The 26,870-nt window shown below is 38.3% G+C and overlaps 1 protein-coding gene across 1 annotated transcript; it reads left to right on the top strand.

The window, feature by feature from the left end:
* Positions 1 to 2,875: 2,875 nt before the first annotated feature.
* On the top strand, positions 2,876 to 22,529 carry LOC120106851 (cyclin-T1-4-like). The gene is made up of 7 exons (XM_039119951.1): positions 2,876 to 2,899; positions 3,443 to 3,729; positions 8,321 to 8,402; positions 19,862 to 19,996; positions 20,255 to 20,430; positions 20,538 to 20,689; positions 20,781 to 22,529. Exons 2-7 carry the CDS (start codon positions 3,488 to 3,490, stop codon positions 22,034 to 22,036), a joined length of 2,043 nt encoding a protein of 680 aa, XP_038975879.1. The 5' UTR covers positions 2,876 to 2,899; positions 3,443 to 3,487; the 3' UTR covers positions 22,037 to 22,529.
* Positions 22,530 to 26,870: the final 4,341 nt, after the last annotated feature.

Below are 26,870 nucleotides of genomic sequence, written 5' to 3'. Positions count from 1 at the left end.
CCAAGAGGCACTATTATAATGGGCTCAAAGATGCTACTGATCGAATGCAACTGAGCTGGCCTTGCTAGTGGCCGAGAATAACTTCGCTGGCCTTGCTAGTGGCCGAGAATGACTAGCTGGCCCCGCCAGTGGCCGAATGGACTTCGCAGTAGCATCCGAGAGAATGGACCACGGCATGCCGGGGGCACGGTTTCATATGCATACTTTATGAAAATGATATTTGAAGCATGATCATGAGGCTCATTTCAGAGCCTGGGTATATGAGGCGGGTGTTTCCAAATCCTGCAGATGCGTTTTGGGAAGAAGCAAAATCGGTGAGGGGTGAAGGACGCTTGCGTGAAGCCCCGGAACCGGCCAACATCTGGCAGGGGAGCCCCGTGTTTCCCCCTCATGTAGGCCCGATAGTCACGTGCCCTGCGAAGGCGGGCCGTGACATTTATGAACGTGCTTGGCCAAAGCATACATTGTTTTACAACGGGTTTTTGAATATGTCTTTATGAAATGTTGTATTTTGCTATAACCGCTATCTCCTTTAAATGATGCTAATCGCATGAATTCTTATGTTTTATGAAAATTCTGTTTGACTGAAAATACTGTTTGTTTTCCAAGCATACATATTTTGCCATGATAAATTGGGAGATAATACGCATGTCAGCTTCTCAAACCCTGCATAAACATGGTTACCATTATGTTCGATCCGGTAAGATTATGTATGATTACTTACTGAGCCGTGTAGCTCATATCCGTTCATTTACTTTTTCTTTCAGATCCTCATCACTGATAGCTGCCAGAGACACGTTAATTTGGTTTCAGGGCTTCTTTCTTTTGGGGTAAAGCAAGTATACTTTTGTGTACAAAAACTACATAGAAGCTCTGTATTTGGGTACTGACCAGCATGTTGTACTAAGAATGCTTTCATATGAAAAGATTTGGTTGGTTTGACTACCCTGTTACCCAGGTATGAGGCTGCGTGCTATTGTGGGCGGTAGTCGGCAATAGCACGGCCGTGTCACGGATCCGGGTCCGGGGCGTGACAATTAATTACACAAACTTTTCAGTGCAAGAGTATAAAAAAATAACCCATCTAAGCATATTCTGTTCTATTTTATTTTGATAACCTACCTGAGATGGAAAACCCATCTAAATAAGAAATTGTTTGATTTCATTACTTCATTTTTTTATTTTATTTCTGATAATGATAAAAAACTTCTAAGAAAGAAAAAATAAATCATATCTAACACATGATATTTTCTAATTAATAAGAAGATTCAAAGAAAAAGAGAATTAAAACAAAATGTATAGAAGAATAAAATCTACTTGTTAAATGAAAAAGGTTTTTGGATAATTTCAGCAGAAATTATTGAAATTAGTGGAAACTTTTTGAAACTATTGAATTTGTCAAAACTGAAGAAATGTGCTGAAACTGGTCAAAAGTGACCGAAACAAAAATTTTGTTGAGTTTCAGGTCTCAAGCTCTAAGCTGACACTGTTCTGTTTCAGCTGAAATGGATAGGTTTAGCTGAAATAGTCACGTTTTGACCAAAACTCAAAGCCTTGCTTGAAAGTAGCATTGGTATTTGGATGTGGCAGATCATTATAGACTTGATGCCTCTTGAACTTTCGTTTCAAAAGTTATTTGGTCACTGTTTTTTCAGATAACCGAATTTTTTATCTAGAAAGTTTGTTTGTATTTACTTGTGATCTCATTGAGCGTAGACTGACCAAATGACAAGCAACTTGAAACCAACATATCTTAGTGTAGCTATTGGTACACTATGAGCAAAACAATAAAACAGTAACAGTTTGACATATTGGATTTTTGCAATCAAAGAGCATTTTGATCATTTACATGCTGGTAAGTATCAATCAGTAAATATCTTGTGTTACAACATGGTAACAACCAACAGCTTTAATGATGGTTTTAGTTTCATTACCTAGAGTTTTTAGTTGCTTTAGACTTGTCAGGGCTGATGGCTGATGTCTCCCATTAGCATGATGGTCTGATACCATTATCATTGGCTCGTATTGCTGCGACTTTTTTATAGTACATCAGAATAATTGGTTAGGGAATGTAAATAGAAGTTTTCAGAGCAAAAGCCTGGGGACTGCATACCATGGAGTTTGTGCAAAACTGCAAAGGTGATCTGATATTGTAGTATAGACATTTTTTCCCTTCTTTCTTCAGGGAATGTGCTGAAAAACTGTATGGTCCAAAGATCATCTCTATGCTTTTACTACGAGCTAATACATCCAAAGAGGAAAAAAGAGACTCCTTATTAAGTAAACCCCTTTGGGGAGGTTGCTCTTCTTTCTTTTCTCAGCTATTTCACTGTGTTTCCACGGAATGCTCTCTTTGCCCAGCGAAACTCATATATTTTGAATGGAAAGGGGCTAAAACATTTCCACACCATCGATTATGTGTTTGCATGCGTCAACCAGGTGGTTGGCTGTGCTCTATGATCAGTGATTTAAGCATCTCAAACCACCCCTCGTCAAGTTTGATCTCCCTTTGTCTATTCAATGCAGGACTTAGATTAGGCTCCAAAATACTTCAGGCAACCTCCATGAAGATGGTCCAACTTTAAGTGGATCTTCTTTTTCGATTCAGTTCACTGTCTCAAGGATGCTTTATTCTCTCAAAAATGCATAGCATGTTGAATTTCTGTATTTTCACAAGATCTTAAATTCTTTATTTCTTTTTCCTACCTTGAAAATTGTACTTGGTTTTGTATGTGAAGTTCATGTATGCAATTGTATTGCTATAGCAGTTAACCATCCTTTATACAGGTTAGGATAGGTTGAGTAAGGTGTCCCAGTGCATTAGGCTCTAGCCACTGCAAGGTTTGAGATGTTTAGATGTACATAGCCATCCTCCTGCATGTGAAGGGGTCGTTTTCAGGTATGGAATCCGTGACACTCAGGTTATAATAGAGCAATCTTAACGTTGCACTAAGTACAGAGCAATCTTAACGTTGCACTAAGTATAGGGCAACCTAACGTTGCACTAAGTACAGAGCAACCTTAACGTTGCACTAAGTACAGGGCAACCTTAAAGTTGCACTAAGTCCTAACTTCTAGGATAGGTTTGGTATAGTCATAAGATGTGCAACTAAGTTCCGCGATTGATGTATTCAAGATGCTACATGCCAGTTGAACATGACAGTTATTTGAGGCTGTAAGAACCATCACAAGGATTTTATATAATTTAAGTGGCATTAATTAGTCAATATTGGCTGAATAACTACCTCTGCTCGTTCTGGTTATTAGATAAATATGCATTATTGAAAAATGGTTCTATTGATGTCTTGGAATGCTGTGCAGTTCATGTTTTCTGATACTTGGATGTGAGTGTCTTGAGAAGAATTCTTTTGCCTTTTTTTTTTAAATACCAGATTTCTGCAATGAGTAGCAGGAGTTTAATTGCAATATCGCTGTATTTCAGGTTATAAGATACTTCCTTGCACTTTTCTCAAAGTGAAAGGTCTCTATGGCTGGCTTCTTCTATCCTGGGGAGTCATCACATCATGGAGCAGCGAAAAGTGGATCATACAATAGTTCTTACGATAAGTGGGAGGAACTTGATTGTTCTGGAACTGGATGGTATTTCTTACGCAAGGAAATTGAAGAAAATTCTCCATCTAGGAGAGATGGCATTGATCTGAAGAAAGAGACATATCTTCGGAAGTCATATTGCACGTTTTTGCAGGATTTAGGCATGAGACTTAAAGTGTGAGTTCCCATTGCATGTTTTTTCCTTTTTATGAATTCATGTAGTTTCCCTTTATCATACAAAGTTTGTTATTTTGGGATCTTATCATATGTGGAAGCTTTCAAGTTGTGTCATTTTATAGGTTGTTCTTTCGTTAATGGCTTGATTACAAGTTCTAACCTGATAGGCTAGACATAAATTGTGGGTACCGTGCTTTATATGTTAACCATATATGAATTTTTCAATTTACAAACTAAAATGTTGAACATGTTGTTTTTTTGTTATTTCAGATTTTTGAATAAGCACGTTTGAATGTGGTTTGCTCCAAGGTTCGCCGAATTGGTACCCAGGGCCGTACCGGTTGGCGGATGAGTCGGTACGGTACTAGTTCGGTACCATACAATACACGATATGCTTGGGCGTGCCTGTTCCATACCGGCACACCCATTTTTTTGGAGTTTTTTAAGTTGATTTAATTGGTAATCAATCTTTTCAAACTTTTTCAACGATTTTAAATCTAACTTGATGTTTTTTAATTTTTTTTGATGTTTCTATGATTTCGATTTAACCTAAATGGTGCATCTTGTTATTTTAAAATGATACAAAATATAAAATGATTGGTGGGATGTTGCATGCTACAAGAAGCAATATGAAATCGTTTCAAATTAAGTAGTGAGGTAAAAAATATAAAATAATACAATCAATTACATATATTTAAAGTACAACATACATATCAATATCTAAAATTTCATCGAGTGGCAATGTTTCTCGTAGATATCTGGATCATTAGCATAATCGAATTACTTATCTCTCGGTCTATTAGAGAACTATCTCTCCAGGGATTGTGAAATTAGGAGGTAGATCAGCCCATCTCTCTAACCAAGCGACGTTGTAGTTTTCTATGTTCATCAAATAAGGAATGCACTCTGGGTTATAAGCACTCTCAGATCTCTCACTGAAGTTCTAGCTTTGAGAGGTGTCTTTAGATTGCTAAAACGGTTGTAAAGAGGCTCATTCGAATAAACCGACAGCAAAATCCAACCCGTAAGATGCTCCAAATTGCTTAGGGTAGTAGCTAGTAGATGATGCCTCAGACACACCGTATCTATATCTGTATGAGTTATAGGTTGCGTGTGGCTGCGGTAATAGGATTTAGCATACCACTTTGAACATGATACTTTTATGGATCCTACTCCACGTGCGAGGTCATATGCAGCTTATCGCGTTCTCCTGAATGACCTCAAGGAGCCCGTCTCCTATATGCAATTGGATCTTCGTGGGCTCCACCAAATCGTGTACCGTGGTTTCTATTTTGTGTAGCATGTATAAACTAGGACTCACCGGTGAATCGAAGACCACCTTGTGATATTAAAATTAGCAAACTATATATTATAATAATCATAAAGACAATAAATGAAATAGTACATACTTTTTCGCAACGTAATGCAAAGTGGATATTGTTTATAGCTAGTCTACCAGTTCTTAGTATGCAACGTAACCTTTGATAACCCAGTTGCTACATTTTTTTCAAGTATATTATTAATAAATGTACATTGACATATCAATCAAATTATCTGTACTTTAATTTATTTTTTTAATGAAATGTCATTTTTATATTCTTTATAGTCTATGAACTGAAGCATCTATATATATATGTATATGTATATGTATATGCATTTACAAATTTTGTATTTTTTTGGTTCATTGAAAGCTATCATAGAATCTGTTTGTCATTGAATACCAATTCTTTTTAAATCCATTTTCATTTTAGTATAGTTCTGACAGCAGCTTTATATGGTCTGTTATCTGTCTGCATTGGTGAGGTAGGAGGAATTATTTGCAAATTTTCTTGCCGAAGTTGAAATTTATAGCACGCATTAAGAAGCCCACCATGATTAAAGGTAATTAATAGAAGACATTAAGGAATACTTTTTAAGAGGCAATTAAGGATAAATTAGAGGAGAAGGGAAAAATATTAGTATTGGGGAGTCATGTATGAAATGCTGGGTATTATGTGGGATACTAATTTAATAGTGGAGAGGTAGTTGTTTAAACTGCAATTTATTGTTGATTGCAAACCATTGCAAAGCCTGTCATATCCGAGAGTAAGATATTAAGATTAGGGTTTTTTTGCATGAATACCCTCCTAAATATCGGATTTTGCATGAATACCCTTCCAAAATTGATATTTGGATGTATATCCTCGTAAAACACTTGTTTTGCTATTCTACCATATTTTTTTTTTGTTTTTGCATATGTACCCATTCTATCTAACGACGCTAAAAAATTAATGGTTTTAAATTAAAATGACTAAAATATCTTTAATGGGTAGACATGCAAATAGATCGCGATCCGATAGTAAGAGAAAAAGATAGGGACAATAGCAGATTTAAAAATTTTATTTTATTTTTAATTAATAAAAATATAATTTTTTTAACACTGTTAGAACAACCGTTATATTAGGGGCATTTGTACAATAACAAAGTTTTACGAGGGTATACATGCAAATATCAATTTTGGAAGGGTATTCATGCAAAATCTGATATTTAGAAGGATATCTATGCAAAAAACCCTTAAGATTAAAAAGAGCAAGATATTAAGATTAAAAAGAGCAAGGAATTTCATGGTGAGTGGTAAGTCTCACTTCCAAATCACCCAATAATTCTGATGCCTCTGCTGCTTGCTACCATGGTGGGCCTTGTTGTGCCACCTTATGCTTCTTTATGTTGAACCACCCTCTTGGATGAGATGACCTCAAATCTGGGACCTTCGTAAGGATTCAAACCCCCAAAACAGCAAGTTCTGATCTTTGGTCAGAGGATCCCATCATTGTCTTCTTTCTCTAGCAGACTAGCACCAAGTGCTCCTGGACTAGAACTCTGATTATATGTTGGCACTGGCATTAATGGTGAAGCTGTGGCAACCAATGGATGTGTTGGTGCTGTAGAACCCATATCTTGGGCTGTTATTACTGAAGTTGGCATGCGATTCATCTGCTTTGGGTAAACCATGTGCCAACAGCTTTCTCATTCTCTACCTTTTTTCTTAGGGCTTATTTTTTATTTCTCTGTTGTAGACAGGCTTATTTATATGGGGGGCTTTGAGTTGGGGGCTTTGAGTTGGTTTTGATTGCAATATAGTGCTGCCTAACTAGAGAAGGGATGCCTTTTTAGTGCATTTTCCTCCCACCATCTGCCTCTCTCTATAATAGCTCTTGCATGTAAAGTTTTGCTATGGGAAGTTTGGAAATTAGATTATTTGACAGCTGGCATAATCTATATTAATGTAAAAATCTTGAGAAACTTCATGACCAGAAAATAGAAGGATCAAATTAGCATCCTTCCATTTTAGGCATGGCCATGTGGTACTGGTGCTTTCTTATTGGGTGCGTAGATTTTAGTTAAATCAGACTCTTCCATTCTAATCTGGCTTATGTGACGCATAAAAAGTTGTAATTAGGGAGATGGGACAACATCAGTCCCATGATTGCAGAAGTTCCCAATAAATGGAAATGAGAATGTGCACATGGCTGATTATAAATCATATGCAGGTAGGTTGGTGGGAGGGGGGTGGGTTAACTAGTGTGAAGAGAGACTGGGAGGGTATCTTGGGAGCATTGCTGATAGATGGGATGTTTCTAAAATGCTTCTAGAATTCCAGTCTCTCACTTTTTAATATGGTATAGGCATGTGTATCGTATTTATTGTGCGGCTTTAAACACAATAGTAAATTGATGCTACACCTGTAAGCTGCAACTTACCTTGATCCTGTATTGATATGCCTTTAATGTTGAGTACATGATGGTATTGCATGATGATGCATAGATGAAGTGTGGCGTGTGGGTACATGCATATGCCATCTCAAGGTTTAAGACCAGTTTTGTGACCTTATGTTTAATTCTAGATGGAAATTATTAGTACAGGTTGAAAGAGTAGTGGAGATGCTGCACTCTAAGCAGCTTATATCGTTAAAATACATTGTGTTCATTGATAGTTTGGCTTATCAGATATTACAAAGACAGATCTGTTGATTACTCGTCGCTGACCAAAATGTCTAATTTGTTAAGATCAGCCTGTTTTCAAATTGGTAATATTTCCACTGTATTGTGCTTGTTAATTTCGGAAATCAGATACCAATATATAACTGTTCTATGAGGTATACATTTGCAGGCCAATTAATATTCTGCCTTTATTGTTGTCGTTAGCTCTGTGGAATATGGTTATAGTATATGGCATAGAAGTTTAGCTTGATATGTTGATCACGTGATATACCTACATTGGTATACATCTTAATCCAAGGTTTACCGTCTCGGTACTGGACCCCGTACTGATATTATCTTATTACAGTGTTAGCATGGTATGGTATAAGACGACGAGACGTACCGAGTGTAGGTACAATTTGAGATTGCATATTGCTTTTTGGTACAGTATGTCCGGTATGGTACGGTATTGATCGGTACGACAAACCTTGTTTTAATCTTTTATAGCTGTCTTGGTGATGCCATTATTAGATATTCACCAGTGTGTAAATTTTTAAGTGAACATTGCGAAATATGACATGATGCCTTCTTTGACCATGCTCAAAACTTGATGAAAATTATTTGTGTTGCAGGCCTCAGGTGACAATAGCTACTGCAATAGTATTTTGTCACCGCTTCTTCCTTCGCCAATCTCATGCAAAGAATGACAGGAGGGTAAGTATGTGATGCTGCTTATGTTGTTTGACTTTCCACAAAGTTATTGCATGCTAGGCAAACTGCCATCTCACCTCCTGCACAGATTCTTTGGTTGTAACTGTCACATTTATAAATAACATGCTTGATAGTGCTATGGGCCTATGATGAACTGGGGAATTGAGGGGTTAGGGTTCAGATTTATCATCTGATACAGAAGCTGGGGAAAATTTGGTTAGTTGTTTTATGCTTGTAGTTTGCTTTTTCTAGGCCTTGTGATTTTTATTGATTGGAGTTTGGTCTTTCAATATAAAAAATGGAGTCATGTGCCAGTAAGAAGTTTATTGTTATCTTCTGTAAGTAAATAGCTAAGTGATCTATCAAGGTGTGGCTTTCAAAGGTTATAAGCTTATAGAATGCAGAAGTTGTGCTGGGAGGAAATGAAAGGAGATGATGTGGAACCATCAAGAAGGCAAATACTTGGGTCTATTTACAGTGTATTAATGACAATCTTTCTTTGCAATATATCCACATCGTTTCTTTTATTGACTGAAATTCACTGAGGGTTGAATTAGGATACATCAGAATGGCCTCAAAAGTCAAAAGTTGTTCCCTTATCACTTTCTTAGAATCTAGTTTTAATGCAGCATAAAGTTGCAATTAGATCAGAAGTCTTGATATTCTTTCCTGCATTATTCACCATTGCTGCATAGACCTTGTTGTCAAGCTAATTTGGTTTCTTGGGAAAATTAACTACAAATTCAATCAAGATCTTCTGGATAGCCTGTAGACAGCATTGCAGTAATGGGAGGAGATGAGCATGGAGACTATTGTGGGCTTTTGCTGATGATGGTTCTGTTCAAGAGGTTTACATTCAGAACTATTTACTTTTGAGAGAAGTTACTAATTAAGGGAATGGTTGGAGGAATTTTTGGTTGGAACTACTTACAGGGTTTTTTTCGGGTCAACTTACATGAGGGGACTGACTGCAGGACCTGCTTGTTTTGGACAAGGACTGGAGGCAACCAAGTTCTCTGAGGAGGCAACACTGCTTTAAGTTGGGTTTTTAAATTTGGTTGCTAAGTGTCAATTGGAATCATTAAAGACAATGCATCTGTTAGGTATTGTTGATGCTCACCTAGTAGGATACATGTTCAAACCTGATTCTGTACTGCGTCCATGCTGTTGGTAACTTGGTATCATAGAGCTTGATCTACTTTGTATGCTTAGTTTATCCAAGAAAGAAAGAAAAGAAAAAAGAGTTGTGAAGATATTCTGTAAGAAGGTAATGTGATGTAAGAATCGAGACAATTTGGGGCTCTTTAGAAAGACAACTTGTTGTCTAAACCTATTCTTTTAGGTTAGTCTTCCATGATTTAATGTTTAACTAGAATTGAAAAGGAAAAAGGCTGGCAATATATTGTTTTTATGATTTAGAAAGACATTGAGATCATATGAAAGGCTTAGGAATGTTAAATAAGTGAAGAATAAATATGTAGGATTGTTAGGATATGTATGCTATATGGATATAGGGATTTGAGGAGAATATACTTTGAAATTTCCTAGAAGTTTGAGCATCCTTCTCTAAAGTCTTAACCTGGTTTGTCCTCTTGCAAAGAATGAAACTTGAATTTTCATTACATTTTTGAGGAAACCTGCAGGACTTGCAAATGCTTTGGTCTGATGTGTTGGAAATGGTCTACCATCTTTTCTAACTGGCGTTTAACTGTTGGTAACCTTAAAACTTCACTACTATTTAAAGTAACACCTTCTGTTTGGAACACTAGTACCTTGGATGAGATATTTTAATGCGAAGGATACTTGCTAAACTTGGCCAAAGTGTGTTAATATCCATACACCTTATGTTGTTACAGATTTAAATAGGTTAACCATAACCAGAAAGCTGCCATTTAGAATCAAGTGCAGTCAAAAATCCATGGCATAGCAGAAAAATAACTAGAGAAGATCTGAAAAATATCAGGACTCGGAAAAGTAAGAGAAAATTAAAGATTAGTATTTGAAAAAAATTTGAACACACATGATTCATTTTGATTAAAAAGACTTAGAATTCACGAGATATTTGCAGAATGTGTTACAATTGCTAGTAGACCTTCCTAGAGTTACCTAGGTTTGCTCAAAAATGGGTTAGGATGCGTTGCAGATGGAAATTTCAGTGTTGCAAAGGGATTTCTGGCTATTGACCATAGATTCAAGCAGGCACAGTTGAAACAGAGAAAAGACTGCACTGCTGTCCTGAATTTCTGCGTGCAGGATTTCAGCAATAACTTGCTATTAACATGAATGTAGTGATCTATTACTTGCTGTGGATATTAGTTTACTGATTCATTGCACATGAAATCTTGCCATCAAGCAGAGCGGAAATAATTAGATTAAGATTAGAACGAAGTAAAGAGGAGGATAAAAGGGATGAAAGAAAATGAATGAAAGAAGGAAGAAATAGAGCAACATGTATCTCAGTTAAGGAAAAAAAAGCCTTTAATTTATTCCAGTCGTCAAAGACGAAATTAGATAAACTCTCAAGGACTCCTAAACCACTATCGGACTTCCCAAATATCCCCTATAATTACATAAGCCACCTCTCTAGAAAAGAAGAGAGGAAGGAACATCTCTTATTTGGGTCCAAGATGAAGGAAGAAAGACAGCACATGTATCTCAGTCAGGAAAGGAAGCCTTTAATCATCCAATCAGCAAAGACTAAATTACATAAACTCTCAAGGACTCCTAAACCCACTAGACTCCCCAATATTCCAGAAAAGAACAGAGGGAGGAACATCTCTTGTTTGGGTCCAAGGATGCCCAAAGTGTTGGGAAGAACCTTTCTCTTTTCTTGGTGGCCGGTCCATATATGGGCCTCAGCTCATGGTTTGAAATACCAGCATCAAGACCTTGCTGGTATTTCATTGGGTTGGTATGGTATTAGGATTCTACAGTCTCGACTCTGGTGATGGTCTTGCATACTAATACCACACTGGATTTTTTTTTTTGTGTTTTTCAATTTGTTCAGTTTGTTTATCTTAGATGAATTTTTTCACAAAAGTCTGTGAAACCTGAAGTTCTAGAATAGCTCATAGAATGAAGAAGGGGTGTGACCTTATGGCCAACTATAACTAGCTCTCCTATAGGGATAATTTGCTCCTATAGGTCTCGTTTTTGGGGATATTCCAAAATTTTCGAATTGACCAGGTGCTGACTTGCTGCTGTTCTGAGAAGGGGACCTTGAAAAGCTTGACTTTATATTCCATTTTTGGATCCAATCTGTCTACAGATAGGCGCCTGCTGTGGCAGCAATTAATTAATCTCCGCCTTAGCATACAAGGACCATGGCTCGCAGCAGGTGATTTTCATATCTCTAGGCTCCTTCCCCTCTCCTTTCTCTTCTTCTTCCTCTTCGTCTTCTCCCTCCCCTCCCCCCCCTCCCCCCTCCCTCCCTCCCCTTCTCTCGTTCTTGGACTGCCACCCATAACAAAAGAGAGTGACTCTTGAGCTCTCCTTCTCCTTTTTTTTCAAAATGAGGGATCAGTCAGGTGGTGCTTTGGTAATAGGCTGCATCAGCCTTGGTACCAACCCGTCCCCCTTGGTTTTGACTAGGTTGGGCAGGATGTCTCGATCCAGTTATGAATTGGCATCTTGAATCACGTACTGGTGCTTGTTTCTCGTCAGAAGGTATATCCTTCGATGCATGCCTGCAAATCATTTGTATTAATTTAGGATAAAAAAAAAGAAGCATTCAATTAAGCCAATGAATAATTAATATGATAACACCAAGCCTTGTTGTAACAATTTGATGTCGGCTTTACAAATCTTTACTTGTCAAGGGTTTTTATTTAGGCTTACCTTAATGCTGTTTTTAAGTCTTCTCATATCCTTTAGCACAATCTCCACTTGGGTAGCTTCAAGACTTACTCCCTCTGATGATTTGCTAGATCATCTCATTTGATTCTTCTTCATTCGGTCCTCAATTGGTATAGTTCCTGTGGCACTTCTAATATGCTCATTTTTCAGTCTACCTTCCTAGTTCTGTCACATTGATTTCAACTTTCTTAGTTTTACTAAATTCAAATAGATTAGTTGACCATCCCAAACTTCCAATAATGTAAGTCTTCTAGAAAGATTCTTTAAATAGACCACCTAATAACATCCAGTAATTGTCCTTAAGAAAATAAATTATATGTATTTTGATTCAGCTATTAAAAAACATGCCAATTTGCCACTCTTCATGTTCGTGTTCCTTCTTTCTTTTTTTGATCATCCAAAGATGGGCACATGCCCTTAAGAATGGTATGTGAAGGAAGACATACAAACGCTATTGTATATACTATATACTATATACTATATACATATGTATAAGAATGCCCTCCCCCTCAACTTTTCATGGTGGATCTATGATTGAGAGCTTGTTAAGAAGTGAATAAAAAAGCACTTGGTAGTTTGAGCCTTTTGAGAATTCTGCAAATTGCTTGATAAAAGACAAGCAGGAAGTGAAAGGTCGAGGTGGCAATTTATGACCGTATAATCCAACCGTGAACGACCTGCTTTAAGCAGGTTCGGATTTGGTATAAATAGTTTGGGTCACAAACAGATCAACCCGCAGAGTTGTTTATTAATGGTTGGGTTCAAGTTTAGACATTTGACCAGTAAATTTGACCAATTTAATAATTGGGTCTGGTCAGAACCCGACCCATTTAATCTGTTTAAGATCCGTTTAAAACTGCTTAATCTATTTTTTATCCTGTTTAATCTGACTTGCTAAATCTATTTAAATCCATTCAATCTGGTAAAAACTCATTAACCATTAACCTAACTTGACATGTTTAATAAACGGGTTATGTGGGTTGGATTGGGTTTACCTATTTAATAAACAGGTTAGGTTTAGATCTGAATTTTTTGATCTAATTATAAACAGGCTGGGTTTGGGTTGACCAATTTTTGACCCCGACTTCACGTCCGACTAACCGTATCGACCTGACTTGATTGCCACGCCCTAGTGAAAGGGTGAGGATAAAGTTAAAGAGCAAAGTAGCAATCGACCAAAGTTTGCCTTTTGCTTGTGGAAAAGTGGATTTGTTTGCAATCTAGATTACCCTTTTGTTGTCACAATAAGATGTGGTTCTAAATTATAGTCATATTTTTGAGAGAACACAATGAAGTCAATTTTTGCAGTCAGATTGGCTGTCACGTGATTCTATTTTAGCACCATACACCAGAAAATGACATCTTGCTTCTTGCTCTCATAGGACACAAGGGAGTCACAGAAGATGGATAGAAGTTGGTTTGAAATATCAGTCAATAGGATCACTGTCGTAATTAGTATCAACATATGCATGAAAGTCAAACTTCAATACCAAGGGTGAAAAAAATGGAAGAGCGAGTAATGATCTCATCAATGTAGCTAAAAATGTGTAAAATAGTGCTATAGTGAGCTATTGAGTAGCGATGGAATAAGGTAGGTTCGGGCTTCCTCTTGCTTGTGCCTATCGGGAAAAATTTAAATTTCTTTTTCAAGGTTCAACCCCAACTTGACTTAGAGTCGAAACTTGACCTTAGTCCGAAGTCCAATGGGCTCAACTCGTATCCCAGCCCAACAAGCTCGAATTGAATTTTAGCCAACTAGTCAAAGACCCAAATCAACTAGTAGCTTCATTCGCTCCTGATCTATTGTTGTCCACTTGAGAGGGGTGGAGTTTTTTTTTTTTATTTCTTTTATTTTTTTATTTTTTTTGGGGGGGGGGGAGACGCAAAGGAGTGTGATATCGAGAGGGGAGGAGGAGAAGGGAGGAAGATAGATCTGAGAGGGAGAGAGGGATGAAGAGAGGGAGAGTTTGTCGAGAGAAAGAGAGAGGAAGCGATGTTGAGAGGGAGGAACGAAGAGAGGGAGAGAGAGTTAAAGGTGAGGGTGTTGACTCCCTTGTGACAATTGGGGAGAAAAGAAGGGTCGGGGAGAAGGGGCCATAGGAAGGGGGCGAGCCGGAGGGGTGGGGGGGAGGTAATTATTAGGGGAGCTAGGCTGGTCTTCAGGTTGAGCCAAGGTTAGACGTGAACTCGGCCCAGAACATAAATTGGGCATTGGCAAGCCTAAATTGGACCTTCTCAGGTTGGGGCCAAAGCCCGACTTGAAGATGGCCAGAGCCTATTTCTAGGACTATGTGTAGGTGTACAGTTTTCAAGTGTGGTATGCTTAGAGTTATGCGAGCCTTGCATTAGGGTGATATGTACCTAGTTGTTGTGATATGATGGTGACAGTGCTTGGCAATGCATGAGCATGCACAATGCCAAAGGGTTAGCAATGTTAGCTAGGTCCTGGGCACTCCAAATATTTTGTATTTTGACATATCGGACACTTGGATAACTAGGGACACTTCATGACACTCTTGGACACTTCATACCATCAAATTATGAATGCCATAATGATTATATGTCTACTTTGGTACTTTTAATTTGAAAGTTTTAAATTCTAAATAAAACAAGTAGCAACCATTTATGAACTTTATGTACTTAAGTAGTATGGGGTCCGAGCTCATTATTTCATTATATGCATACCATCATTACATATTTATATATACACATAAGATAACAAGGTGGTGTCCCCATGTCTGATTGGTGGAAGATTTCTGTGTTGGATGCTTCTGGACTCTCGGACATTTGACACCCGTTTCCCATGTCCAAGTAACACTAGGTTGGTTTTGGTCCATGCCTAGCATGGTGGGCAGACACTTCTATTCTCGGTGAGGTTAACCAACGAACTAGCTTATTGTAATGTGTCACATGCAATGCCCTACCATGGATGGTCAACCATAGAAGACCACCCAAAATGAAGAAATGAGCAGGGTCTGGGAGTGGCTTATCACTTGTAGGGCGAATATCATGAATTCCATGAAATTTTGTAGGTGGGATTGATTGGGTAGTGCTGCAAGCATTTGATTTAGAAGCCAAATGAACTTTATGTAAAATTACATTGGGCACAAAATCTTATGAGTAATTTTTGAGGTTAATACAAATAAAGATAGCACTTGAGCGATACATATACCTAACATTCTGAGTGAATTCATGGGTAGATAGTAGTGTTAATTATTGTCTTCTTTATCATCTAGTCTTTGCGAAAATCCATCGCCTTGTCTTCCTTGTGCAGATTGAACTTCAAAGGGACAAGATGAATATTTTACTTTGAAATACTACTACATTTTCAACCAAGGATTCTGTTAAGATGGGAATCGGGGAAAAAGGTCGGGATTGAGTTGTTGAAATTGGTGGAGCTAAGAGGGAGAAAATTCTCCCATGAACTCTTGAGCTCTTGCACTGCAGAACTTGCACCTTTCTTAGATAGCTTTGATATACAAGATTTTCTTTCCTAGTTATTCTGAATGCTTATTAGATGGAAAAAGAAATTCTCTTGCCGACTAATATGGTTATCGGACCGCCATTTCTTTTTTTTAAAAAAAAAAAATTCAAGGAAGCAGGACCCCTCAGATATACAAAATAGATATGAAGTGTATCTGTGGCAAGTGTAATAATCTTTGAGTAATTACATATATGAACAATTTCCATGCAATTTGATGATCCTCACCAATTAAAATTATATTTCCTGGACTGGTAGTGAGGATATGGGATATGGTATGATAAGCCTTTATTCACTCCATTGTCAATCGATTATATGTCTATGTATTATACACAAACGCATACATATGTAAAATCTTTTTAATCAGTTATGTATGGTAAAGGCATAAAAAGGATCAAGAACAGAATACTACTGCTAATTAGATGCTTATGTTTTTCTGCATTCATAACCATGGATTTTTCTCTTTTGGTAAAAGATAAGCTGTGACATTGGCTAATGGCATCTGCCTTTGTGTTTTGTCCCTTTGTTGCATATGTTCAATGTTGAAATATGTGATAAAGCTATTAAAAATATTTTATGAAGCTTTTGATATGGAGAGTTGGTCCAATACATTATGTGATCTTTATTGTTGCACCTAATTAAGACTACTTTTGTATCAAGGTCCGCCAAACTGGTACCCGACGAATCCGTACGAGTCGACAGATGGGTCGGTACAAGCAACTGGCATGCCCAATTTTTTCTTTTAAAGTTTTTCGAGTTTGATTAATTGTAATCATTTTTTTCAACTTTTTTAATGATTTTAAGTATAATTTGATGTTTCTATGATCCCTGGTATAATCCAAATGATGTAACTTGTTTTAAAAGTGATACAATACATAAAATGATTATTGAGATGTTGCATGCTATAAGAACAACATGAAATATCCTAAAATCAACAAGTGAGGTACAAAATATAAAATAATAAAATCAATTTTATATATTTAAAGTACAACATACATACCGATATCGAAAATTTCGTCGAGTGGCGATGCATTTCGTAGATATCCAGATCATCTAGCATAAGCCAGGAGGGCACATTAGTACACCCTCCTAACCAACCGACGTAGTCTTGTATGTTCATCCCATAAGGAACGCGCTTTGGGTTATAAGCATTGTTGGATCTTTCGTTGAAGTTCTGGCTCTAGGAGATGCCTTCTGGCTGATAATACGCTTGTGGAGGAGCCCATCCTGAATACATCGACGGCGAAATTCGATCCGTAAAATGCTTCGGGCTGTATAAGGTAATAGTCACCGAAAGACGATGTCTTAGACACATCATATCCATATCCAAATCCGTATAGGTCATAAGCTGTTTGTGGTTGTAGATAATAGGATTTAGTATACGACTCGAAACTTGATACGCCCATGGATCCTACTCCACGTGCGAGGTCATCTGCAGCTGTAGTCGTATCCTTCTGAATAACCTCGAGGAGTCTGTCTCCTATATGTAATCGTATCCTATCGGGCTCTATCAGATCATGCGTTATGGTCCATATCTTGTGTAGCATTTGTAAACTAAGTCTCATCGGTGAATTGAAGACTATCCTGCGGCTCTGTCTCATAAATGGTAGTCTTATGTCCTTCACTCTCTCTCTGGCTAGTAGATCCATGACCAACAGAACTATCATTGCTGCTGCTCCTGATCTCTGAATGTAAGTGAACTGGCTTCTCTACAACTCTATGGGGGCTGTAAACTGCCTTTTCTTTTTTTTTTGTGCTGAGCAACTGCCTGCTTACTCTTCATGCCCCTCTCTGTCTGGTTATGCTGGAAGGATAAATGTCACCCTTCTGACCGAGTCGACCGAGTAGCGTGGTGGTCTCGTCTAAGCATTTCTCAATCATATCTCTGAGAGGATGTCTCGGACAAGGAGTCGTGATAACCGACTCCCCAGTGACCCCTATGACTGTGGCTGATCAGCTGGAAGGATGTGTGACCATATTGCAATCTATCTATTGTCCTGCATCAATCCTAGCTTTGTTGGCTATGAAACTGGCTGGTCGTGGAGGCGATTCTCGCTCAAGCTTCGGCTCTTGCTACTGGCCCACAAGCCATCCGATCATACGATCATCCTCATCGTCAACGAAACTATTATGGATCGTTTGTGTACTTTAGCTCCACTTCCTCTTCAATGCACTTCAATCTCAATTTCAGATTGTATGAACATATACAAGATCGTTAAGGCGCTTCTGTGTTAGACAATTCTTTTGCTTGTTGTGGGAGGTGGACTAGTTGCGCTTACAACCACTCGAGAAGATCTTTTGGAAGAAGATTCAGATAGTTAGTCGCTTAAGATTTCTCACGAACAAACCAAAATAAATCCACCATTCAATTGCAAAAACATTGAAAAAATTTATATATAAGATAGTATCATATTAGTAACCATCTAAAGCCAGGTAATTGTTATCGTTAATGTATAGTATATCTGGATTCATACTTTATTTATTTACGACAGTTGTCGGACTCCAAAGCTGTCAGTGCCCCTCTAAATATTTTGGTCTATGAAAAAAAAGCTAAAATCAAAATTTTGGCATGATCCTTCCTTATTTTGTAAATTTCAAAATATTTTTTGGCGTCCCAAAAAAAATAGAGAAAATGAGATGATGAGAGGAAGCATACCTTATTCAGGGTTGGATCCTTCTTCAATCGTACTGAATCAATGTGTTTTTAGCCACAAGGAAGGAGAGATTATTTGAATAGGTTAGTTTCTCGGGACTTCCCAACTTACCTTTAAAACAAAAGGAAGAGAGGGGGGAGGGGGGGCGGTTTGGAATCGGTTCGACTCGGTGCGAACCGGACGAACCGGTTGTGTATAGAATCGGCTGGTTCGGGCCAAGTCTGTGTGGTTCGCAACTGGTTCTTATCGGTTTGGGACTGGTTCCGGCATGTTCAGAGCTGATTCCATAAAAAATAGGTGAACCAACCCGGTCCCCATCAGGTCGGCTCGGTATAGGTCGAACCAGAAACCTTGGTGTATATTATATTTGAAGATTGTTATCAAGTTAGGATTGCGTGTCAGAATTTTTTAGAAACTCTTCAATATCACTATAATGCCTATGTGAGATATCAGTCGAGAGATAGATTGAGTTTTCGTAATCAAGATTTGGCTCTGCAGTTTGACCATGACTGTTGGTATGGTGAATTATTTAATCTATATCCTCACATTAATTCACATTTTTTTTTTATTTCTCAAAGTCTATTTTGAAGGTTGTAATAAACTCAGGGTTGCTTGTCAGGATGTTTTTTAGGAACTCTTCAAAATCACTATGGTGTCTCTGTTAGATATCAATCATAAGAAAATGAGTTTTTAAAATCAAGCACTGGCTATGCTGTATAACATTATTTTCAGAACATAATATGATTTTCCACCGCCGAAGTTCCTTATAAACCTTATCCTGGAATTCGAGGTCTCTGCACATTATGTTTTTTTATGTTTTTTTTTTTGATGGCATGTTCAAGCCCAATAGATGAATTTTATGGAGTTAAAGTTTGCTTTAGATTGTTTATTTATTTGTAGGGTCTCTTTTCTTCAGCTTAGCTGGTTGACTGAAGTGGTCTAACTTTATTCATTGGATCAGTCTTGCCTGTCCAATCAAATATAGACTTCAAGGTTAGGCTTTTTCTGGTGGCTTTCTTGAGACTTATTCCTTCTGTGTCATGCCCGATCCTTTACATATTTAGATTGATGGTCTGATAAGCTGCTGTGGTTTTTGGGTATGTTGGTGGCGAGTGTTGTTGTTGGTGATTTACTGCCCGAGCATGGCCCTCTAATGTTGCTGTCTGTTCAGATCTACTGTGGACTTTATAATGATGCTTTTCTTTGATTGGTTTCAATTCGTCTCCCATGTTTTGATTTGGCTACTCTTCTGCTGGAACTTAGGTTCTTTTTGAGGCACATTGATTTATCATTATTCTTCAGATCCATAATTTGTCAATTACATGGTATTTTGTTTCTGGACAAATTTTTATTGATTTAAGTAAATCTCCATAGACAGATATTCTTTTTTTAAATGAAAACTAATTAATTGAAAAGCTTCTGCTCGCATTGTATACTTTGCTTAATTCCAACTATGTACGTATATCATACAGACCATTGCAACTGTCTGCATGTTTCTTGCCGGAAAGGTTGAAGAAACCCCTCGCCCACTGAAAGATGTCATACTTGTTTCATATGAAATTATGCATAAAAAGGACCCTTCAGCTGTCCAGAAAATCAAGCAGAAGGTATGTTTAAGGTTTAACTTTTGCTTTTTGTTAATCATCATAATCTATCTTAATTTGACATGAATAGGATAGTTACTATTATTACTGATTTTATTATCAGCATTTACCTAATGTCTTATTTCCACTCACATTTTACATTTTCTTCTCCAGATAGATTCTTTCCCTATCTTTGCAATTGTTTCCTTTGTCTTCTTTGCATTTGGCTTATCAACCAAGCATCTTTTTTTCTCTAATGTGAATTTTGTTTGCTATCTGTAGGAAGTATATGAACAGCAGAAGGAGCTCATTTTATTGGGGGAACGGGTTGTTCTTGCCACACTTGGTTTTGATCTGAATGTGCACCATCCTTATAAACCCCTTGTTGAAGCAATCAAAAGATTCAAAGTGGCACAGAATGCTCTTGCTCAAGTTGCATGGAATTTTGTAAATGATGGGTGTGTCAAGCCTTCTATTATTGTTTGCATCAGTTTCTAGTAATTTCCATTGTGGATTACATTGACTTCCTTTCATCGTTTCTTCATTCCTTATGTGGGGTATGCAGACTGCGGACATCGCTCTGCCTGCAATTTAAGCCCCATCATGTAGCAGCTGGTGCCGTCTTTCTTGCTGCTAAGTTTCTTAAAGTGAAGTTGCCGTCTGATGGTGATAAGGTCTGGTGGCAAGAATTTGATGTCACCCCACGGCAGTTGGAAGGTTCTACTTTTTGTTAAAATACTTTTGGTTTCAGACATTTTGCACATTTATGATGGGCATTGATTCCTATTCTTGAATGTATTGCATGCAGATGTTAGCAATCAGATGTTGGAGCTCTATGAGCAAAATCGTACGGGGCAACCTTCTCATGTCAATGAAGTAGAAGGAAGCACAGGTGGTGGGACTAACCAGCATGCACCAACAACCTCAACTGTTAGTGAGAGCTCGGTATCAGTAAATGGGCCTGCTCAAGATGCTGGGGGTGTTAATTTCAAGCAAGGAGGACAACCTCAACCACCTGCTAGGCCTGTGGGGTCCCACTCGCATGCTGATAATTATCGTACTGGGTTTCAGAGTACACAAAAAAGTAATGACAATTGGAGTGCTGACAGTAAAAGCATGATATGGGACCACAACATGGATATCGAAGGCAAGGATTGCTCTCATCATGAAGTGGAGAAGTTTTCTGGCTGCACAGAGAGCGCTACAGAAGCTTCAAGTTATTGCAGGGCCACACTTGATCGACCTTTGGGAGATGCAGCAATAGCTGAAAAAGGTAAAACAATGGAGACAAAGGAATGGAAGGATGATAGTTCGTTTGCAATGTCCAGCAGCACTCGTGGACAGAACTTCAAGTATGATGAAACTGCTAGAGGGTACTGCCCATCAGATGCAATCACGAAGATTGACAAGGACAAAGTTAAAGCTGCTTTGGAGAAGAGGCGGAAGCTCCGAAATGACATAGCTAAGAAAACTGACATAATGGATGAAGATGATCTCATTGAAAGGGAGCTTGAAAATGGAATTGAGTTGGTGGTCGATGATGAGAAAATAAAGCAGGATAGAAGACCTGCCTGGCTTAAACCCCCGAACAAGAAAGAACTTGATAATGAGCGTACAGAGCAAGTTGGAAGCAAAGATATGAGGAATTTTAGGTCCTCAGAACAACAAGCTTCACAGGAAAAGAGTAAGCTCAGATCTAATTCTGAAGATAAAACTGACATCGATTGTGGTTTTGAACCAGACCAAGCAAATGCAGAGGAAGGAGAATTATCATCTCTTGATGAGCATGAATTCCCCTCTCCAAAGGTACGCAGTAGCAATGGGAAAGTTACAAACACAAGATACCCCTTGAGAGAGGTTTCTGGGACAGGATGGTTGGATGGTGTGAAAAGGAAACGAGATGACTATCAAGGTCCTCCAAATCTGGTCAGTGAGAAAGATATGGGCATGGGAAGACGCTCGGAGAGTGTGCAGCATTATGGAACTTCCCACCCATCACGAGAGGGAGCTGGAGCAGGATGTTCAGAGTATACAGATAGGGATCATAAACGTTATAAATACTAGTCATGGTTGAAATATAATTGCTTGTTACTTGAAAAGCAGTACATTGGAAACAGTTATTACTATGCGATGTTGGGTTCCTCCATGGACAGGTACTGTTTGGGACAGGTTTTATCTGCATCTACGAGGAAGGACTAAATTGTATGCTTTTGATCTGCAGTTGGTGCTTGAGAATTGTTACAGCAGCTTAGTTCATAAGCCACAGAGAGAGAGAGAGAGAGAGAGAGAGAGAGAGAGAGCTCTGGCTTTGTTAATTGAAATCAGATTCTCCTTGGATGACAGCATGTATTCATAGAATGGCATTAAATGAGGATCAAGGAGTGCAAACATATTTTTATTTTTATTACATAAAGAGGTTAGGGACTAGGAGCTGCTTTCTGCTTATCTATTTTTTTATGTTTTTTTGTTTTTGAGGGTAGGCTATATATTGTAATTTGAGTTCTCTGAGAAAAGGATATAAAAGTTTATTAATATAATTGTATGTTATTGAGATGCCTCATGCTTTAAGCTGCACTGCTTTATCTAAGGCCAGCCCAATTCTTAGGCAACTAAGGCGGTTGCCTAGGGCTCCGGCCCAAAGAAGGCCCACCGTAGAAAAGGTCTCAAAGACAAAACATAAAGAAAAAAAGCCCCACTTAGTGAGTTTTTAGGCCGGTCCAATGCAGAAAAGGCTTCAAAGATAAAACGGAAAGAAAAAGGATCTCTCTTAATGAGTACCTTAAGCTCCTAAATGCATTGAGCCGTTCCCGGCTTTATTTTGTTACGATAAATGTTATTTGGTATGTACAGTGGTGAAAGTGTGTCTCTGTTATAAAGAACTGTCAAAGAAAAATGACACTCTTTTATACACGGGGAAGTTTTTCTGTGATGCTATAAAGAAACAATATTTTTGGTGGGTTATACCGCTCATTTTTTGTGATACCATATAATGCCGCCACCTTTAGAGACTGATACTTGGATGACATGGCCATTGTGATTCTTGACATGGTGGAATTATGTCTTCTTTAGTTGATTTTTATTGGCTTTTTAACATGAGATGGTTATGCAATATTAGTCTTTTAGAGGCCTCCAATATGTGGTAGTTTTCCAACAACATCATAATGTTCTCTTAAACTAATAATCCTCAAATATTTGCATGTTTTAGTATTCAATTTGTGTTTTGGATCGCTCTGCTTGTCATGGTGTCTAGTGCTTTCTTCATCCACTGCATGATTTTCTGCTGACCTCCTGCAGTTGTCATTTGCATTAGCCTGAGTATTCAAGTGTTTGTATTCCTGAAAGAGTTAAAGTAGTTTTGCATCTTGGTTGATGGCTGATGCTGAGACTTATAAAGAGAGATCTGTGTCTCGGCCAAGATGATTAGTTGCAAATCTATGAGAAAGCTGAGATATTTTTGTGTGTCATCTTAAGACCTTGATCGAGAATAGGTGAGATACTCTGATATACCAGTTAAAGACATTGTACTGGTGGGGCTCCTGCACTGATGCGAACAAGGTCTTGGCCAAGTTTTCTGGCTATCTTGGTTGGCTGACTGATTAGTTAGCCTAAGTTCACCTCATTGAATCCAACAGATGGTCTCATAATTCTTTAGTTTAATGTTTGTTTTTTTTGGTAAACCAGCGTCTCACTACATATGGATATGAATACGCTACGATGAATCAGAATGCAAAACACAATCGAGGCCCCAAAGGGATGGGCCAGTGCCATCCCATAGGAATAGTTTAATGTTTCATAGTTCTATAACCATAGTACTGCAATTCAAATTTAGTGCTACTGGGTCATCGACCAGCTTGCCAAGCTAAAAGGCCATGCGGGATTAGGGGTGGTTCATAGCAAGCACTGAACCAATGCCTTCATTATTTCTAACCTGCTGATACTTACCATGATTTGAAGCCTGTCTGCACTTTGCATGCTTGATTGACCACTGTATCCACGCGTCACGTTTAGGGCTCGTTTGGATGGTCGAATCCACTATTTGTGGATGATCTGTGCATCTCAAGTTTATTTCTTTTTATTCTGCAGCATGGCGGCAAACAAATGGAATGGGGAAGTTGTGGGGTGAGGGGTCCAGGGATCTCCTAGTGCCTATTTTAAGAGTCTGTTTGGGTATTCTTGCAAGAATTAGGAAGAGAGAGCGAGGGGGGAGGATAAGAGGGAAGTGAAGAAAAAAAAGATCCTCTCTTTCTCCTGCAGGGTTTAAGCTTGAGGATGTTGGGTTGACACCGGCCATATATGCTCGAATTGGCTATCTAAACTATGAATCCAGCAGAAAATCTACCTCAATTCTGCTGAATTATCCAAACAGGTTAAGTGATAAGTAACTTATCTTCAAAAATCCAGGTTTAGCTGTTTGCTAAATGGTGAATCATGCTTTAAAATGTTCTAGTTCTTTCTTAAGATTCAAATGAAAATTTAAGAATATAAAAAATTTGTTGATTTTACATACACTGATTTGCTAACTCCATGATCAACCGATTGTTATGTTTGACAACAAATTCCATAGATTGAACCAATCCCCTCTTGCTACATGGCAAGATAAAACAAAAGCCCTGGATATTACTCTGAAATTTTAGCATGAAAATGTTATTGTACCGATGAGATCTTCTGATTTTCAGCATCCAAATGGATGTTTGAATTTCGTTTTGAAAAAAATCCTTAAATCCTGTTTGGATGGAGGCATTAGTGATCCCAGTGACACACTGCTTTGAACCAAGTTGCTGCTGAGAACCAAGAGATTATTTTATCATTCGCTTTCAGTACTAGCATTTGTCCATGTCACATTACTCGGGAGAAGGGGTAAAAACAAAGTGCTTGGAATATATCTAGTCGAATCTATATCCTATTCTTCACAGAGATCCAAATAATAAGTAAAAATTAAAAAATAAAACTTCCATCTACGTGGAAGATGATGGATATGGCTGTGAGTGTTCGAACCTAGAATCCACTTCCTGGAGTTGGTGAATGGGTTAAAATGAAAAAATGGAATTGCAGCCCACAGTTTTTTGAGATTATACATCTTATTAATAGATTTTTTAATTAGTTTAAATTCTACTTAAAAAGATTGGAGATCCGAACCACGTAGGAACTCCGACATGCCCACAGTTTCAGAATCCAATCGGCATCGTGTTGCCACCTCCAAGTTTAGACTATTAAAGTAGCATTTCTCCCTCCTCCCTTCAATAAGAAACTTGATTTGAGAACAGGTGGTCGGAAGATGTGTGCAAGAAAGATATGTTGACAATCAAATCCTAGACCGACGGTGACTTCCTACTTTAGACTTTTCCAAGACCGAAAGGTACATCAATAAAAATATTTAGGCATCATTCTGAGAGGAACAAAGAATATGTCAAGAGGATACTCTTAAGGTGCAGCTATCACCTACCATTACGTAAGCTATGTTATATTTTCTTCAGCTTTTCAGTACACCATTTTGGTAAGAAATTTGATGAGAGGGACAGGAGACTCTGAGCTGGTTACCTGGAGTAAAGAATCATGAGAAGATCGAAGCACGCGACGTTGAGACATTCACTTTAATTGGTCAAATAAGAGAAACTAAATAGAACTTCCTCGATCAAGGTTCAATGAGTAAAAAAAAAAGTGATCAGTCTTCTTCATGGACTAAAAGATGTTATTTTTTTGAATAAAAAAGTGGAGACATCGTTTGTATGACATGGAAGAGGCTTACCTTGAATTCGATTTTTTTTTTTTTTTCTAATTTAGAGGGTTGAAGTTTGAGGGGGTAGGTCAAGGGGCATATTGGCCCCAGGAGAATTGCAGTGGTTAGAACTTGGAAGCTTGAAAAGCTGCTTTAAAATTGGTGGATTATAGGTAAGATAGGGCTGTTAGACTCAGTCGCTCTCCATGTAGAGAGTCAACATTTCTAAAGTTAGAGAATCCACCTTCCGGCAAGTCTAGTATGATCTCCATCTACTTCCTCGGGGCAGCTGATGGGAGGAACTCCAGTAGTAGGACCACACCTACCCACTTTGCAAAGTGACATACATCCATACCCTACAAATATGGCATAGACTACCATGCACGAGATCCCGCTTGCAATGACAAATCATGAAGCAATGATACTTACTGATGTGCATCCAGGTCGTCCCCAACTCACCAGAAGGACCGACCAATCAAAATTTATCGCGACGCCAGTGCATGGCTAGTCAGAAGTTGCCATTGGGCAAATCCCATGCCGCGTGACCAGGTTTGTATCTGGAGAGCTCCCTATGGCTGACAGCAGCATAGTTGGAGGCTCCGGTGATCACTGAAATCTTACCGATGTGATTGGCAGGATGTTATCCACGTGCGAGACGCTTGAGCTTGATATCCGGGCCATACCGAGGCTACTCATTCCTGGCTAGCCCATGTGGTCTAATTTTTCGGTGGTAGGTAAGTTCCTCCACTTATACAATCATTAAAAGAGGGGGAACCCAAGGGGGCAAGTGCTCAGACGCTCTAAAGGACGATAAGAGAAATTCCTTCTGTTTCTTAAACATTATCCGAACTAAAGTATCAGATGGTCCTCCGCCGGATACACTCCGACTAAAGGGCTTCTTCGTTTGCGTTGTTTCAAGTCAGAGCACGACCACCCAACTAGAATCTTTGTAGTGGCAGCCCACTACGAGTCCTCGTCTCGGAGCAACAAATTGTTGAGTTCTCCGCATCTCTCATACGGTGCCTAAGATGGGTCGGTTCCCACCAACAACACTTACAATCACTTATAAGTAGATTAGTTTGTTTAGTTGTGTTAAAGAAGCCAGTTCTATTAACATAAAACTTAGCTCAAAAGGCTATAATTTGATATTGTAGAAAGGAATCTGGAGTTGTAAAAAAATTC

Source organism: Phoenix dactylifera, unplaced genomic scaffold (assembly GCF_009389715.1).
Source record: "Phoenix dactylifera cultivar Barhee BC4 unplaced genomic scaffold, palm_55x_up_171113_PBpolish2nd_filt_p 000664F, whole genome shotgun sequence".
Taxonomy (NCBI): Eukaryota; Viridiplantae; Streptophyta; class Magnoliopsida; order Arecales; family Arecaceae; genus Phoenix; species Phoenix dactylifera.
Note: the sequence above shows the minus strand (reverse complement) of the source record. Positions and strands in the feature narration are given on the sequence as shown.